Below are 13,949 nucleotides of genomic sequence, written 5' to 3' on the forward strand. Positions count from 1 at the left end.
TTGCTGCAGCCGCTGTGCATCATTAAACCCCTTTATCTAGCCATCAGTATCAGTAGTGGTTGCCCTGTTTCCGTGTTGCTTTTCAAGAGGCTACAGCATCCGTAGAGCTGTATTTGTTCAAATCGTTTTTTAAATCTTCTTCCATGAGATTCCTGTTTATTTAAGCGGCGTAATGCACTCCCTGTAACGGAGACGGTTTTGTGTCAAAGGTGATTGCTACACTAAACTGTAATTAGTGGCGCGGTACAACAATCGTAAAGTAATAATATGTACAAGAGTGAGCAATGAAATAGAGACAACCTCGTTGGTTTTCATTGGGTGCTTAACTTATGATCACAGGAACTATTTTTCCAACTTCATATAAAATATGCCTTGATAAGCTGTTCTACATTGTGCAATTACAACCTGGGATATGGATTGTATAGTTATAATAATATATAACTATAAAATAGTGACCTATCCTCAATAACCTACATCAGATTGGCCACGCTAGTTGAATTGGATCCTTCAAAGATCTGACACCAAAGTCATTGATCCCTTATATTTGCACTTTGAAATATCTCTCCAAAGACTCACTTTTATGTCCTATAAAAAGAGGCCCGATGGATTTGGAGTGTCTTTTTCACTGCAGCAGTTTTGTCAGTTGCAAAAGGGCTAAAAATGTGATGAATTACATTGGAGCTATTATAGCCATATCATTCTAGACCAGGCTTTTACAGGCACAGTACTGCCTGTGATCAAACAGGCATATAAAAAAAAAAACCACTTCAAAGAACTCACTGATAAATTTTCAATTACCTCTATTGTAGATTTTGTACTGTAGGTTGTTCTGAAGTAGGTGCTTCAGAGCAAGAAAAGCAATTTACTGCAACATAAATGATACCGACAGTACTTACATTTCACAAGTCATGTCCATAGTGCCATAATCCAATGTGTAGAATGCATACGCAGACTGGTTAACATTGCTATAATATGATTAATGCTATGTAACCGTTATCACAGAACGATAAACCATTTAGATAATAAATCAAACTTTGAATTCATGCCACATTTACCAGAATTATATCAGCTAAACTATCCCTTTTGGACACTTGCTTTAATATATCAGGTGTGTGTGTGTGTGTGTGTGTGTGTGTGTGTGTGTGTGTGTGTGTGCGTGCGTGCGTGCGTGCGTGCGTGCGTGCGTGTGTGTGTGTGCCCGTGTGCTTGCGGGTGTGTGTGTCGAAGCTAGCCAAAGACTTCTGGAGGCCCCTGGGCTATGGTTATTTATAGGTCACCTACCCTGCTGCAATGCCTCTCAATCCTCATCCTAAACACAGGTTATGGCATATATTATTACACTATACTGGTAACAGGATATGGCACGCTTTTACACAGACAGACTGGTTGAAATAATGAGCATGAAATGATCTGAGTGTGTCCATGAAGAGTCATCCAGGTCATAGAACAGCAAGAAGCACCAAGTGAAATAGCAGGATCAGTCAGCAGTGTGTTAGTACTTCATCAGAGGTATTCAAGATGTGAAAGAATGCCAAGTTGTTGGAGCTGCAATGATTAGTTCATTAATTGATTTGTCAACTGCCAGGAAATTAATCAGCAACCATTTCAATTGTTTATTATTTGTTGAAGTAGCCAAAATGCCAACCACTCTCTGGTTAAGGCTTCTCCATTGTGTAGATTTGCAAATTTTCGCTGTTTTATATAGTTGTAAGCATAATCTCTTTGGGTTTTGGACTATTATTAAGACCAGACAAGCTATTTGAAGAAATCATCTTGAATTCTGGGGAACTGAAATGAGTATTTAATAGATTAAACAATTAAGCAATTCAGATAATAATCAGCAGATGAATCAATAATTAAAATCATTGTTGTAGCCCTTTATTTTTTACAAAAAAATTGCAATGCAAATGCATATCTTCAATAATTACTGATGCACCTTTAAAATGTCAAAATGTCAACATAACCCCTCCAAGTACAATGCATTTGGCTCAGTGGCCTTTAATAAATGAGAATTTAGTAAAGTAGACTTAGAACATAATGACAGAGAACACTGTATAAGGTTTCTAAAAATAATCCAATGAAAAAGACCCCAGTTTGAATTTCAGCATTCTGAGACATTAATTGTAGCTCAAAATGATTTGAGCTATTTTGACATTTTGATGGAAGAATTGCTACAGGAGCAACGAACATCAAGATAATTCTAATGACTTTTTCTACACTTTCTGTTTGCCCTGAACTGCCCAGTTAAACTCTTCATCCGAGGTCACCCTGATCACAAACATCGGCAGGATGCTTTCAGTTCATTTTGGTCTTCACAGTTTGGGCATTGTATCTGGGTTGTTATGAATTAGAAATGGTGTTTCCATGTGCCAAACAAAATACCCTACAAGAGTGAACCAGATATTAAAATGACTTTATTAAGAATGTTAACACCGAAGTATTTCTCATATCAGGGGAAGCCAAATCCCAATTTGAGACGTGTTATGTAACTAACGTGCTTACTGTCTTCCTCAGATCATTTTCCGACCCTGCAGTGCCAAGATAATTCAGAGGTTTTTTTTACTTTGTGTAACCATCCTCTAGTTGTGGGCATGCTTCTTAAATGCAATGTTGTTTCAAAGCAGTGTTTTTTTTTAACTTAATCCCTTAACCACTCCGCTACAAGAGAGCTCGCCAAGATTATGATCCTCAGTGCCAAAGGCCTTGTATGCTCTCAACTGGAATGCAGGAAAGATTGCTCTGTAGCTGACCCCTCATCACACCCGCATGTTCAACACACTCAGTGAAAATCTGCTGCACTTCATTCTCCAGGGCCCCCATGTTGGTGTTACAACCGTCTGTCTGACGCAAGTCAAATCGCAGCTAATACTTCCAGAGAGATGTCTCAAGTGGAGGAAATGAATCAGTGGGCTTCTTCCAGTGATGATGTATTTTTTTCAATTCAATATTCATTCAACAGAAAGCATGTTATCCTTAGATCATTGCTTTAAGTGTGAAAAAGAGTGCTTGTCCAGTGTATCACTCCAGTATTTTTTTGAGCTGCAGAAAGGGAAAGCAAAAGGGACGGGGTCATCAAAAGGTCTGTCAGAGAGGCTTCACAATTCCCTCTAGGTCACATATTACATTAAGATAGTGAGGCAGGCCTTCATATACACACATACACGTTCACATAAATGTACAATCATACATACGCACACACAAACAATGAAACCTGAACAGAAATTCTCTCCCACTGCTTGTATGTATGTATGTTCAGATGCTGCTTGTGAATTTTATAGTTGATGTTATATTATCCTCACCTTCATTGCTGTTCTGTAAGCAAATACATATGCGTTGATTGCACTTGTCATTTTGAGTTCTTGCCAACACGTTGAGGGTGAAAAAAGTTGACAAGGCAAAGAACGGCATGTACGTGTGAGAGCAGAAATCAGAAAGCACGGTCACCACTGCTCTGCTCTAGATCTGCAGCAAAGCAGAACAAACAGGAGAATGTGAACTGAAGAGGACGCATTTGCTGTAATAGATCAAAGATGAACCGACAAACAAAAGAAATGCTTTTACTTTAAGTAAAAGTACCTTTACCACATTGTTGAAATACTTCAATAAGAAATGCTACTTCAGTAAAACTACATAAGTATCATACATATCAAAATAAAGCAGAAAAATGTACCCCCCAATGTATTAAAAAAGTACTCAACACGGTCATAGTGAACCAAAAGGAGGTGCTCACCACGAGGAACATTTTGAAGGTAATGCCGTCAACATTAACACTTTAATTAGCACACAGTCATCAGTATTTGTGCGTAGATGGGGGGTGGTGAGAGACCTACATTGTCTTGTAAACGTGGCCATATGGAACATTTTAACAGGCATGAACACTTGAAAGCAAGATTCAAATGAACAGATAGTAGTCTATTTAAAGAATTGTGTTTTCAGGTCATGTTTTTTTCAGTGTACATTATAGAGTAAATTGCCCTGCTGTTCCATTATATTTCATTATAAGCCCCTGCTTCCATGTCTGACATCTTGATATAAAGACACTGGCTCTATTACTGTGAGCGAAGACAGTAATCTAATTGCTCCCCATTTTATGAAAATGTAGCAAAGCTACAGTAGGTAGTAAGTTTTTTTGTTATGTAAAATTGAATCCATTTAACCAGATAATGTCATAAAGTGGGGCTGCAACAGAGAACCTTCCACTAAGATTATAACCTATTTTTCATGAAGTTTTTTTGTGTTGTGGGATCCCGTTACATGCTGGAAATCTTGCCGTCTCTGAGTGCCGAAGAGAGCCAAGAGTAGAATGTATAAATGGCTTGTAAACAGTGCAGCAGAAGTGCTCCATCAACAATGACTGTACCTGCTGCAAAATAATTTTTAGGAAACCTCATAGTAATTGAAGACATAATTTAGGTCTGAGGATTGTGCGTATGTTCGCTTGTATTTGAGGGTATTGAAGTTCTCAACGTTTTCAAGAAAATCATCTCTTGTTATAATTTTATTCAGTCAGGATGTAAAAAACATCATGCTTATTCCTTTGTTTCCAGAATGTAAGCGTTATAGAGGTGCCTATCACTGCACAATATCACATGTATATTTCAGGATCTAAAAAATCTGATTTGTTATTGAGTATTAAGTTCCTTGTTCTTGTAAAAAAGTTAAGTTTACCTGGCGACACCTGTGGTTACCATGATAATAACATTGTGCAGTTTAACACTACAGCAAACACTCTTAGAGCAGATACTTTCATTTAAAACAGCAGTTGTTGGAAATGTTGAGTTTGCAGTAGCTTAAAATAATTTACCATCTTAGCATTGCACTCCTATAACATTGTCAGACTCATGATAAACATGTTTTTATTTTTTCAAATATGAAAACCAATGCAGTGTTTCCTTTTCCACGCATCCATCTTTCTTTTCAAAACCTGGTGCCTGCATTACTCACAATGCAACTTGTTCACCAACAATTTGGTCAGGGATTAAGGTGTGTTATTCTAGTAGCAGCTAATGTAGCCATAAACCGAAATGAGCAGGCTACAGATGTACTCTCACTTATTAATTCACAACCCCCCTTTTTTTACCTTTTAAAACTTGTTGTCTTCAGCCCCAACTGACGTTTCATTCACCAAATTTAGCACAGCTCCCTCAGGAACTACAAAGGCCATCATACAATCTTTTTTATATCTGTGGTAGTACTTCCCATGAAATGTAAACTGAGTTTAAAGCATAAAATCTTTGGAGTTCCCATTTAATACAGCTCTGATTTGGCAATAAGGGAGTGGTAAATGTTTAGGTTGATATCAATGACATACAATTACGATGGATTACATGCTACAATTATAATCCCTCAATATAAAATACATTGACTGCAGAAAAAAACCCATATATTATCAAAAATGGGGTTTGATTTTATGAAAATCTTAAAGATTGTAACTTTAAAGGGGTAAAGAGTATATGGCATTTCGTCGGATCTATGAATTAAAGATCTATAACTATGTTTTTATTTGTGTATAATCCCCTGAAACTAAGAATAGTTGTGTTTTCGTAAACTCAGAATGAGCCGTCTATATCTGCATAGGGAGAGGGTCCTCTTCATGAATATATCATGTTGCACCATCATGTTTCTACAGTAGCTCAGAACAAACAAAGCAAGCTCTAGCGAGAGCCTTTTGTGTTTTTACGTTACCTGAAGGCCACTGTAGCTCTCAGTTCTCCGACACGCTTGTGAAACTGTGGTAAACTGGTGTCTGACTTCCGTTGCCCCTAAAGTAGTGTTAGTATACAAATGGCCTCTGAGTGAGGCGAATAGAGTTACCACACTGCACTCGCCAGCTCAAGTTACCGCAGTCTTGGAAAGGGAGGATTGAGCGGAGGGTATTTAGTTGGTTGCAGTCTACAACCACAACGCTAGATACCGGCAAATCCTACACACTGTCCCTTTGAAAGTGCTCAGTACGGATTTCGGAGCATTTGTATTGCCTCCGCACAACTCTCAACATTAAGACGGCTGAGCCGATTATTCACAGCTAACGGTGCTAACAGCACTAACAGTGCAAACAATGGCAACAGTGCTGAGGAAGCTAACAGTGTTTACTTGTGGGGGCAGCAGAAGTTGGGCACTGTGCTTCTCTTTCGCAACAACGCTGAGGGTAGGGACATTATCAGCTTTGACTGACGTATGAGCGCAGTGCAGAGCAGCGGCTTAACTAGCCAGTGGGGCACAGCGACTCACATGCAGTAACATGCACGCACGGCTGGCCCAGTGCTATGTAAACAAAGCACAGTGAAGCTTGGATTACAAGACACACATATCTTTACATTGCAATTAGTTGTTTGCTGCTTATGCTCTGAATCTCATCTTTTGTGCTAATGCAGTTACAGATGGGAATATAAGAAAAGACCAACTCATTTTTGCAAAGACAATTGACTCAACTTTAAAAATATTTCAGTGATAAGTGTATAAAAAATGAGAGACTTAAATCTGAAAAGCTGCAGTGAGTTTTCTCATCATAAAAGACATGTAGGTGCATTTAAGGGAAATGTCTTTGTGACTTAAATGCAGTATTTCGGTACTGCATTTAAGTTCAATTTCCCCATGACCCAAATCTTCTGAAGGTTGAGTGGGAGAAAACCTTAACATTGTTATTGAAGAAGAGGGTCGTTTGATGCGCTCTGAGCTGCAGATGTTCAATTGAAGAACTGACAGTCTGGATACATCTTGCTGATCAGAGCAGAGCCAGCAATTCAGGCATAATGCAGTAGAAGACTGCATGCGCCAGCTGCATCTGCTGTTATTTAGGATTCACAAGATTGTCAGGGTGGCTTTTAATCGATCAAATTCAATTGATTTGATCCCTAAACTCTGTGTTCGCTGTACTAAGGATGTGATGCCACTTTCTGACTTGAACGTCATATTTTAACTTGAAACCCGTATGTCCTCTCTGTCAGGCTTCAGACTGCACCATTCGTTTTCATCATTTAACTGAGCTGTATTTAATAGACCATGGAAGAAGTGTGCCTCAGCTGCCATAAGTCAGACGACAAATTCAAACTTAATATCTCTCCATAACTCTCAATCTCTGCAAAACTGCTCACAATTTAGAGATATATGTGAGTTCACGTTCTAAATAAATCTGTTTTGTTTTTTCAGTAATGTGCCTTTGTTGAACTATCTTTGTCGAATGCCTCCACAGCATACATACACATACAGCACTTTCGTCATTTTACCATAAGCAGGCCATGTAGCAGAAATGTTTTTGACATGAAAAACGTCCATATACAACCGTAGCTGCACTCACGTATAAATATATATATATATACTATATGTGAATGTGCGATAGTCTACTTATCAAAACCAACGGTCAAAATAAATGCAGTAAAGGCACGCTGTATGCGTATGTAGGGTCTGAGTGACATACAGCAGGAAGAGTGTTGGAGAAATTGCAGAGCGTAGAATTCCAGGTGTAAAGAAACCCATATCAATATTTTTCCGAAAGAGAAGGAAGGCTACGAAGTTAAACTATGTTGACATTACAGAGTTGCACCAAAACCAACTAAATCGGTAAACTAATTATTTTATAGGTGAAAACTCCATGCACAAACGTACGTTGAAGAGAGAGAGACCGACAGCAGCAGATAATGGCCGCTCTAGGCCTACTCTGCATGAACTGTATCTGAAAATTGAGCGCCTGTGAGTGAAAGTAAATCCTATAATTTTGCAATTAACTTATGTTAACATACAGTTGTGGAAGAAGTACTTAACTTGTTCCACTGCTTTGTGTTTATAATGTTACAGCTGATACTAGTTGTTATTTGTGTGAGTCATGATTATTTTTTAGCCTCTAAAAGTAATGATTAGTAATATTATCAGAGCTAATACTCTCTTCTCACTGATGCCACATGCATTGTCCGATTCTCTACGACAGCAAGCTCAAGCAGTGTGTTAAGGCTTTTCACATCTAACTTGTTATCAACAGCGTCTCAGTGTTTTGTGCGAGTCCTATTAGCATGTTGCCTCGTCTCTTGCGTATTCAGCTGGCTAAGAGCACAAATGGAAAGGACAGGATGTTGAGTAGTGGGTAGTATGCATCTTGGCACAAACAGAATCCATAATATTACATTTGTTGTTTAGAGATATTTTATGACAGAACAGCCAATCATTAGTGCTTTATAGTAATCTCTGAATTGAGTTTACACCATCTGCTTGTAAAAAGCAGATTTGTTATATGACTTACGATTCTATTGACTGTATGTATTAAATGTATTAAACCAACAAAATGGCTTTAATCTGCTAACAATTTAATTTTGGCCGTGAGTTTGCTATCGCACCACCTATATAATATTCATTAATGATATGGGAGGCACCAAGAGACTAACAATGTGTACAGTTTAATTAATTATCAGGTTTCGCAACTAATGATGATGTGATTTACAGCACACTACAGTTGAGAAACTCCGAAGGAGCCCTATTATACGAGCACAGATGCATTGTGTGGCCACGAGAGACGAGCAGAGCGCTCCCGTGAGATAGTCGGCAGAGAGACAGAGTGGAGCTGCTTCAAGGGAGAGAAGTGTGATGTTTATAGTACAATCTTAACAAGGCTGATTTACTGCCTGCTTTGTTTGACGCAGGTCTGCCACAGAGAGAAGAGGCGAGATAGCAGGAGTCAAAAGAGGGAGGCAGAAATTAATGAAATGCTTTAACGTCATGACTAATACAAGAGTTACTGCTGTCTGTAGCCAGACGCTTCCTGCAGGTGCATTAGTATTCCATAATTCATGATGCCGATTACAAGGGTGCGTGTTTCCTCTTATTCACCCTCTGACTTTGCCTTTGCTCATATTCCCACAGCAGTGTTCAAAACACTGCAGTTCTCATGTTCATTAGCTGTTCGTCACAGGGTGTCTCTTTGACAAGGGAAAACCTTCATCTTTACATTGGAAGAAATCATTTTCTTAGTTGCCAATAGTGTTACAATAAAGAATCCACGCAATTCTTGGTTTCTCATGTAAAAAAAAAAACACATCTAGCCCATATTTGAATTTGTGCCGCGTTCATCTTATATCAGAGTTACTGTGGTGTCTGACAGAGACAGAGAGATTTTTCTGAAAGCTCCGATATATCCGATTACTAACACGGATGCCCCTGAAAATCTAAAATGGACGACTCATATTAGCCAGAGACCATCAATGTAATTAAACCCAAATGTATTGGTATGGTGTGTTGTATTGTGAATGCACAGTATTTTAATCCTCACAACCAACTCTGTATTCATACAACGGTCTTAATGACGTTTGCACGTTGTTGATATGGGAATCTTTCCCTTCTCCACCATCCATCTCATATGATGTGTCAACGCATATCAAATTTAACATGAGACGTTTTACATTTCATGTGACATATCTGAAAATTGTGTCTAATTTGTTCACATATTAACTGGTTGTCCACTTTGCACAACATTTCACGTTATATTTTCATGTGTGCTGTTTTTTGTAAGCTGCTTGTCAACGTTGATCAAAATTATCCAGTTTTCTAATAGTTCAATTTGTACTCACTGCATTGCCGAATGTGATGTGTGTAATGATCTATCAAGACCGGGTTTGAGGCAACCAAAATTGGGTACAAACGGTTCACAAGAGTCTTCTGAGTATCTTTTTTAAATTGGTATTCAAGGCTATATTGCAGAGAAATTTGAAATGAGACCTGATGGGAAATTGGGTCTCAGAAAAAGGTGATTGACCACATCATTACTTGCCTGCTTCTTTGTTTGGTTTCACAAGAACAAACAAAGGTAAACATCATGAAAGGTTGTATGATATAACTGAATGCAATATTATAGTCTGTGTAAAATCTTAATGTTAGATTTTTGTTGTTGTTGAGAGTTTGTGGTGCAGTGCTATTTTGGTGCTACCGCATAAGTTATCAGCTAAAGTAATATTTGATGCAGGGTTGTTTTATTTTATTGTTCATGGGTTCACAGATCTGTATAAAAAGTAAAGTTGTCTATACTTTCTAAAGTAGAAAGAAAAGGATTTCATTGAGCCGAAATGAGGGCAGACTAAGAGGCCAGATGCAGATAACGTTCACTGAAAGTAGGAAACTAATAAAACCACCTATTGAGACTCCTTGATGTAACTAATGTCCCCGACTCACATTTGACTGCAAATCCCAGACATGAATCAAGATTACCTGAGTAAGAAATAATTATGTTTGGAACAAATGCTGCCCTTTTAATTAAAGTCAAAGTCAGTCAAGTCTTTGGAGTAAGTGTTCAATGTTAAGAAGGCATCCAGGCAGCGGTTCCATCCTGTCATTAAGAAACCTTTGTGGTGAGTGCCCATTATAGTGAGCAGAAGCGTACTCAAGTCTTCGTACACGGTTGAAATTGAAGCTACAATTTTGTCTCAAGTGTTTTTCTGTGCTTCACTTAAGAGATTCAGGTGTTGAAAAAAAAACAATTTTTCAAAACAATATTTAGGTTACAGGTCCGAAAACAAACCCAGAATAACATGTGTTTGAGGTGTACTATTAAAGGTAATTGTTGTTTCTTCTGTAACATAATGACTGGGCATCCATTCGGGCGTAATGTTTTCATCTGAGCACGGCAGTTTGTCTCTCTATTTGCAATCTTTAACACCTGCAGTCCAAACTACTCAAAAATACATTGACACTGAGAAAGCCAACCTGGCATCAACTGTAGAAAATGGATTATAGCTTTGATTTTTCTGCTCTCGCACAAATTAAAGAATTTAGCAGATTCCTATTTAATCGGCAATCTGAGTTGACACCTCACATCATGAAAAGGTGTCTGATTTAAAAGCCGATCAGCGAATGGATTTAGCATGGATGGATTTTCTCAGGGATCTCTGCAATTACAGCAAGACTTGTAAATGAAGGATTAACACCAACATGCTTCATTCGTCTCAAGGAGAGGAACCTGATCTGAATCTGAACTTTAAAAGTTTTTGTCATGCTCTGGACTAGCAACAACTTATTCAAGAGCCCAGTCAAGAAGGTAAATTAAGTCAAACTGTTATCGATCCAATCTTGGTGTCTGATCACACTATGATTTCCCAGAGTGGTTGTAAATTGTACCTGGACTTACTCATTGATTTATTTAAGGAGAAAAAAAACAAAAGCTCCATCGTACAATCAGAATGATGTCAGCCAAGAACTACAGTCAAGATGATTTTATTGAGCACATGAATTCATCAAACAGGACTCTAGTACTATGTAATGCTGTTTATAAAGCGTGGGTGCACTTTAAATAACTGTTCTTAAAGCTGGTGGACAAAGTTGCTCCTAAAATGATAAACAAGGATTTAAACAATGGATGAATAGTGATGTTTTAGATGCTATTTACAAGAGAAATAAGGCCTTTTTAGCTTTTAGGTAGTCCGAAGGTCAGGCTGACTTGGATTATCACAAGATACAGAGAAATATAGGGCAAAGAAACTTTGTCAGTCTCTGCAACAAATTGGTTGCTGCAAAAAGCTCAAGACAAATAATATCTGTCTCAACATTAATAGTGAGCTTTCCTCTGATCGAGCCAAGGTTGCGGATAAATGTTTTGTTTTTTTCAATACTGTAGCCAAATAACTAGGCTACCGGGCAATCTAGGGATGTATGCTGGAAAATCGATGTTTCAATATAATTCACAACTGTGGACTCATTTGACCTTTCAATGGTTTCACAGGATAAAGTGTTAAAGACATTGAAAGATCTTCAGTGCTCTTCAGCAATTGGACTTGATAAAATGCCGGCCAGATTTAAATACATACATATACAATGATAAATAAATCATTCAGTGCAGATGAATCATTTTCATGATTAAAGCAGACACTCTGGCTTTGCTTAAACACTGTATGATCAGGGGGATGCATTTTAATCAGGTTTAAATCAATGCTCTTTTTAAATTGTCACATTAATCATGAATTATTACCTTTTTTAGATTTTAGATTAAAGTGAATTGGACAGTAAAAGCTAACATTATTATGGATTTCATGTATCTAGATGTTGCATGATGCATCTGTATGTATCACCAACAACAACGAATGTACAGTGTGAAGACATGTAAACAAGTGTTGTGTCCTCAGCTTAGCTTGATAAGAGTTGTAATCACTGTAGGTCATGTTTGATGAAGAGACAAAATATATCAGATAAAGAGACCCGGTGAATGATAATTACAGTAAATTATACGTTGTTTATGTTAATAGATAGTTATAATACATTATGTGAATTGACGAGAAAGTATTGGTGCTTCTTAAGATGGATAATGTGAAATCCTGTTAAAAAATAGAACACATATGCAAAACTGTAGATATAATCTATATGTTCCATCCTGGATTATGTGCTATGTTTGCTAAATTCTGTGAAATCATTGCAGGACAAAACTATTTCTGGATTTCCACAGTGTCAGACCCAGCCTCAGTACTTGAGAGCAAAGATGAATCACGATAAAACTGTTGTTATTTGTTTACTTCTGTGAATGCAAAGCTTCATCATACTTTGTAAATTAGGCTACTTAACTGTGATTTAGGAGTAAAGCAGATCTCCTTAATAAATCTTCCCTCCTTCCTTCCTGGTTTCTCTCTGCCTACTGCGTTAGTTTGAAAAATGAATGCGTCTTTGCAGGGGGGGGTTAGACTGACTGTGGTGAGAGGAGGAATCTAAATCGCATCTCATACTGTGGATGAGATACTTTGAAAAATAAAAGTATACCACAAATAACTTTGTTTCTCTTTCTCTCTCCAGCTGGTACCACGTACATCTTTGGAAAAGGTGGGGCTCTCATCACATTCACCTGGGCCCCCAATGAGAGACCGAGTACCCGAGCCGACCGGTTAGCCGTGGGCTTCAGCACTCAGCAGAAGGATGCCATCTTGGTGCGAGTGGAGAGCACCCATGGGCTCGGAGACTATCTTCAGCTGCACATAGTAAGTATTGGAAGCAGAGTTTGGGGCTATAAGCATTAATATCAAAAACACTTGAACTCACACTTGAAATCACACTGTGACGGATAAAAAATATAACTGTTAAAGGAGATAAAAAAATCAAATATGTTTTTATATGATTTAAAGCAATACCATGAATATTTGTGCACTTTTCTTGTGCATGACTTACATTTTCCAAAATGTGGAGGTAAATGTAGAAATGATAAACACAAAGAGATATGTTTTGTTCATATTTTAGCTTCTTTCAGATTTATCAATAAGACAATTGTGCATAACAACAGTGTCCTGCATCCGTACACTCTAAATCATATTTTAAGTATTTGAGAGCAAACATCATTATCTGTACAACAAGGCACAAGTAACCCTTAATAGCACTTATGGGCATTTCAATTGTGCTATTTAATATATTACCCTGTGAATATTGACCCAAATAAGCATTATATTCATGATTATAAAAGCATTGTCAAAAACACAAAAACAACAACACAACATCCTTAGATCTCCAGAAAATCAGGACAATGTGAAGTGGGCAGCTAACTGGAGCAGTGGAAACTAGTCCGCTCTGTCTGCAAACACCAAACGTTTACATCATTTCCTGCCATTGTCCACACATGCCTGAGCACATCAGTGAGCAACATTAATGAGCAGTATGTTACAGTGTTTGGAAGTAAGCGGCTGGTGACTAACATTGGAACTCGCACAAAATCCCCAAAAGAAAATACATTTCTTCAGTTTAGATATTTAGATGGCTCTGTAGGAATATGGGCTAAAACAACTGAATGTAGACGTACCAGCATTTTCAGCAGCATTCATGCAAAAGTTGTAAGCACAAAAAGGTATTGTGATAAAGTACTGATGCTACAAACTTGATTTAATGAAATGAAAAATAAATTAATTTAAAGAAACCTCTTATGATCTATTTTTACATTTTTCTTGAATGTGCCATTATTCTAACTTGGCACAGCATTTGTCACAGCTGGTATGAGCCCAAACATT

The 13,949-nt window shown here is 37.8% G+C and overlaps 1 protein-coding gene across 10 annotated transcripts in view; it reads left to right on the forward strand.

Moving 5' to 3' along the window:
* The window catches only part of LOC116395349 (neurexin-2-like), a 108,289-nt gene that overhangs the window by 75,489 nt on the left and 18,851 nt on the right, over positions 1-13,949 (forward strand). For all 10 annotated transcript variants that reach the window (XM_031869169.1, XM_031869175.1, XM_031869171.1 and 7 more), the window contains one exon: positions 12,754-12,935. In XM_031869169.1, the coding sequence (XP_031725029.1) occupies positions 12,754-12,935 (182 nt within the window). The remainder of the gene's footprint in view (positions 1-12,753; positions 12,936-13,949) is intronic.

This window comes from Anarrhichthys ocellatus, unplaced genomic scaffold (genome assembly GCF_004355925.1).
Source record: "Anarrhichthys ocellatus isolate YVR2014 unplaced genomic scaffold, GSC_Weel_1.0 scaffold46, whole genome shotgun sequence".
NCBI lineage: Eukaryota > Metazoa > Chordata > Actinopteri > Perciformes > Anarhichadidae > Anarrhichthys > Anarrhichthys ocellatus.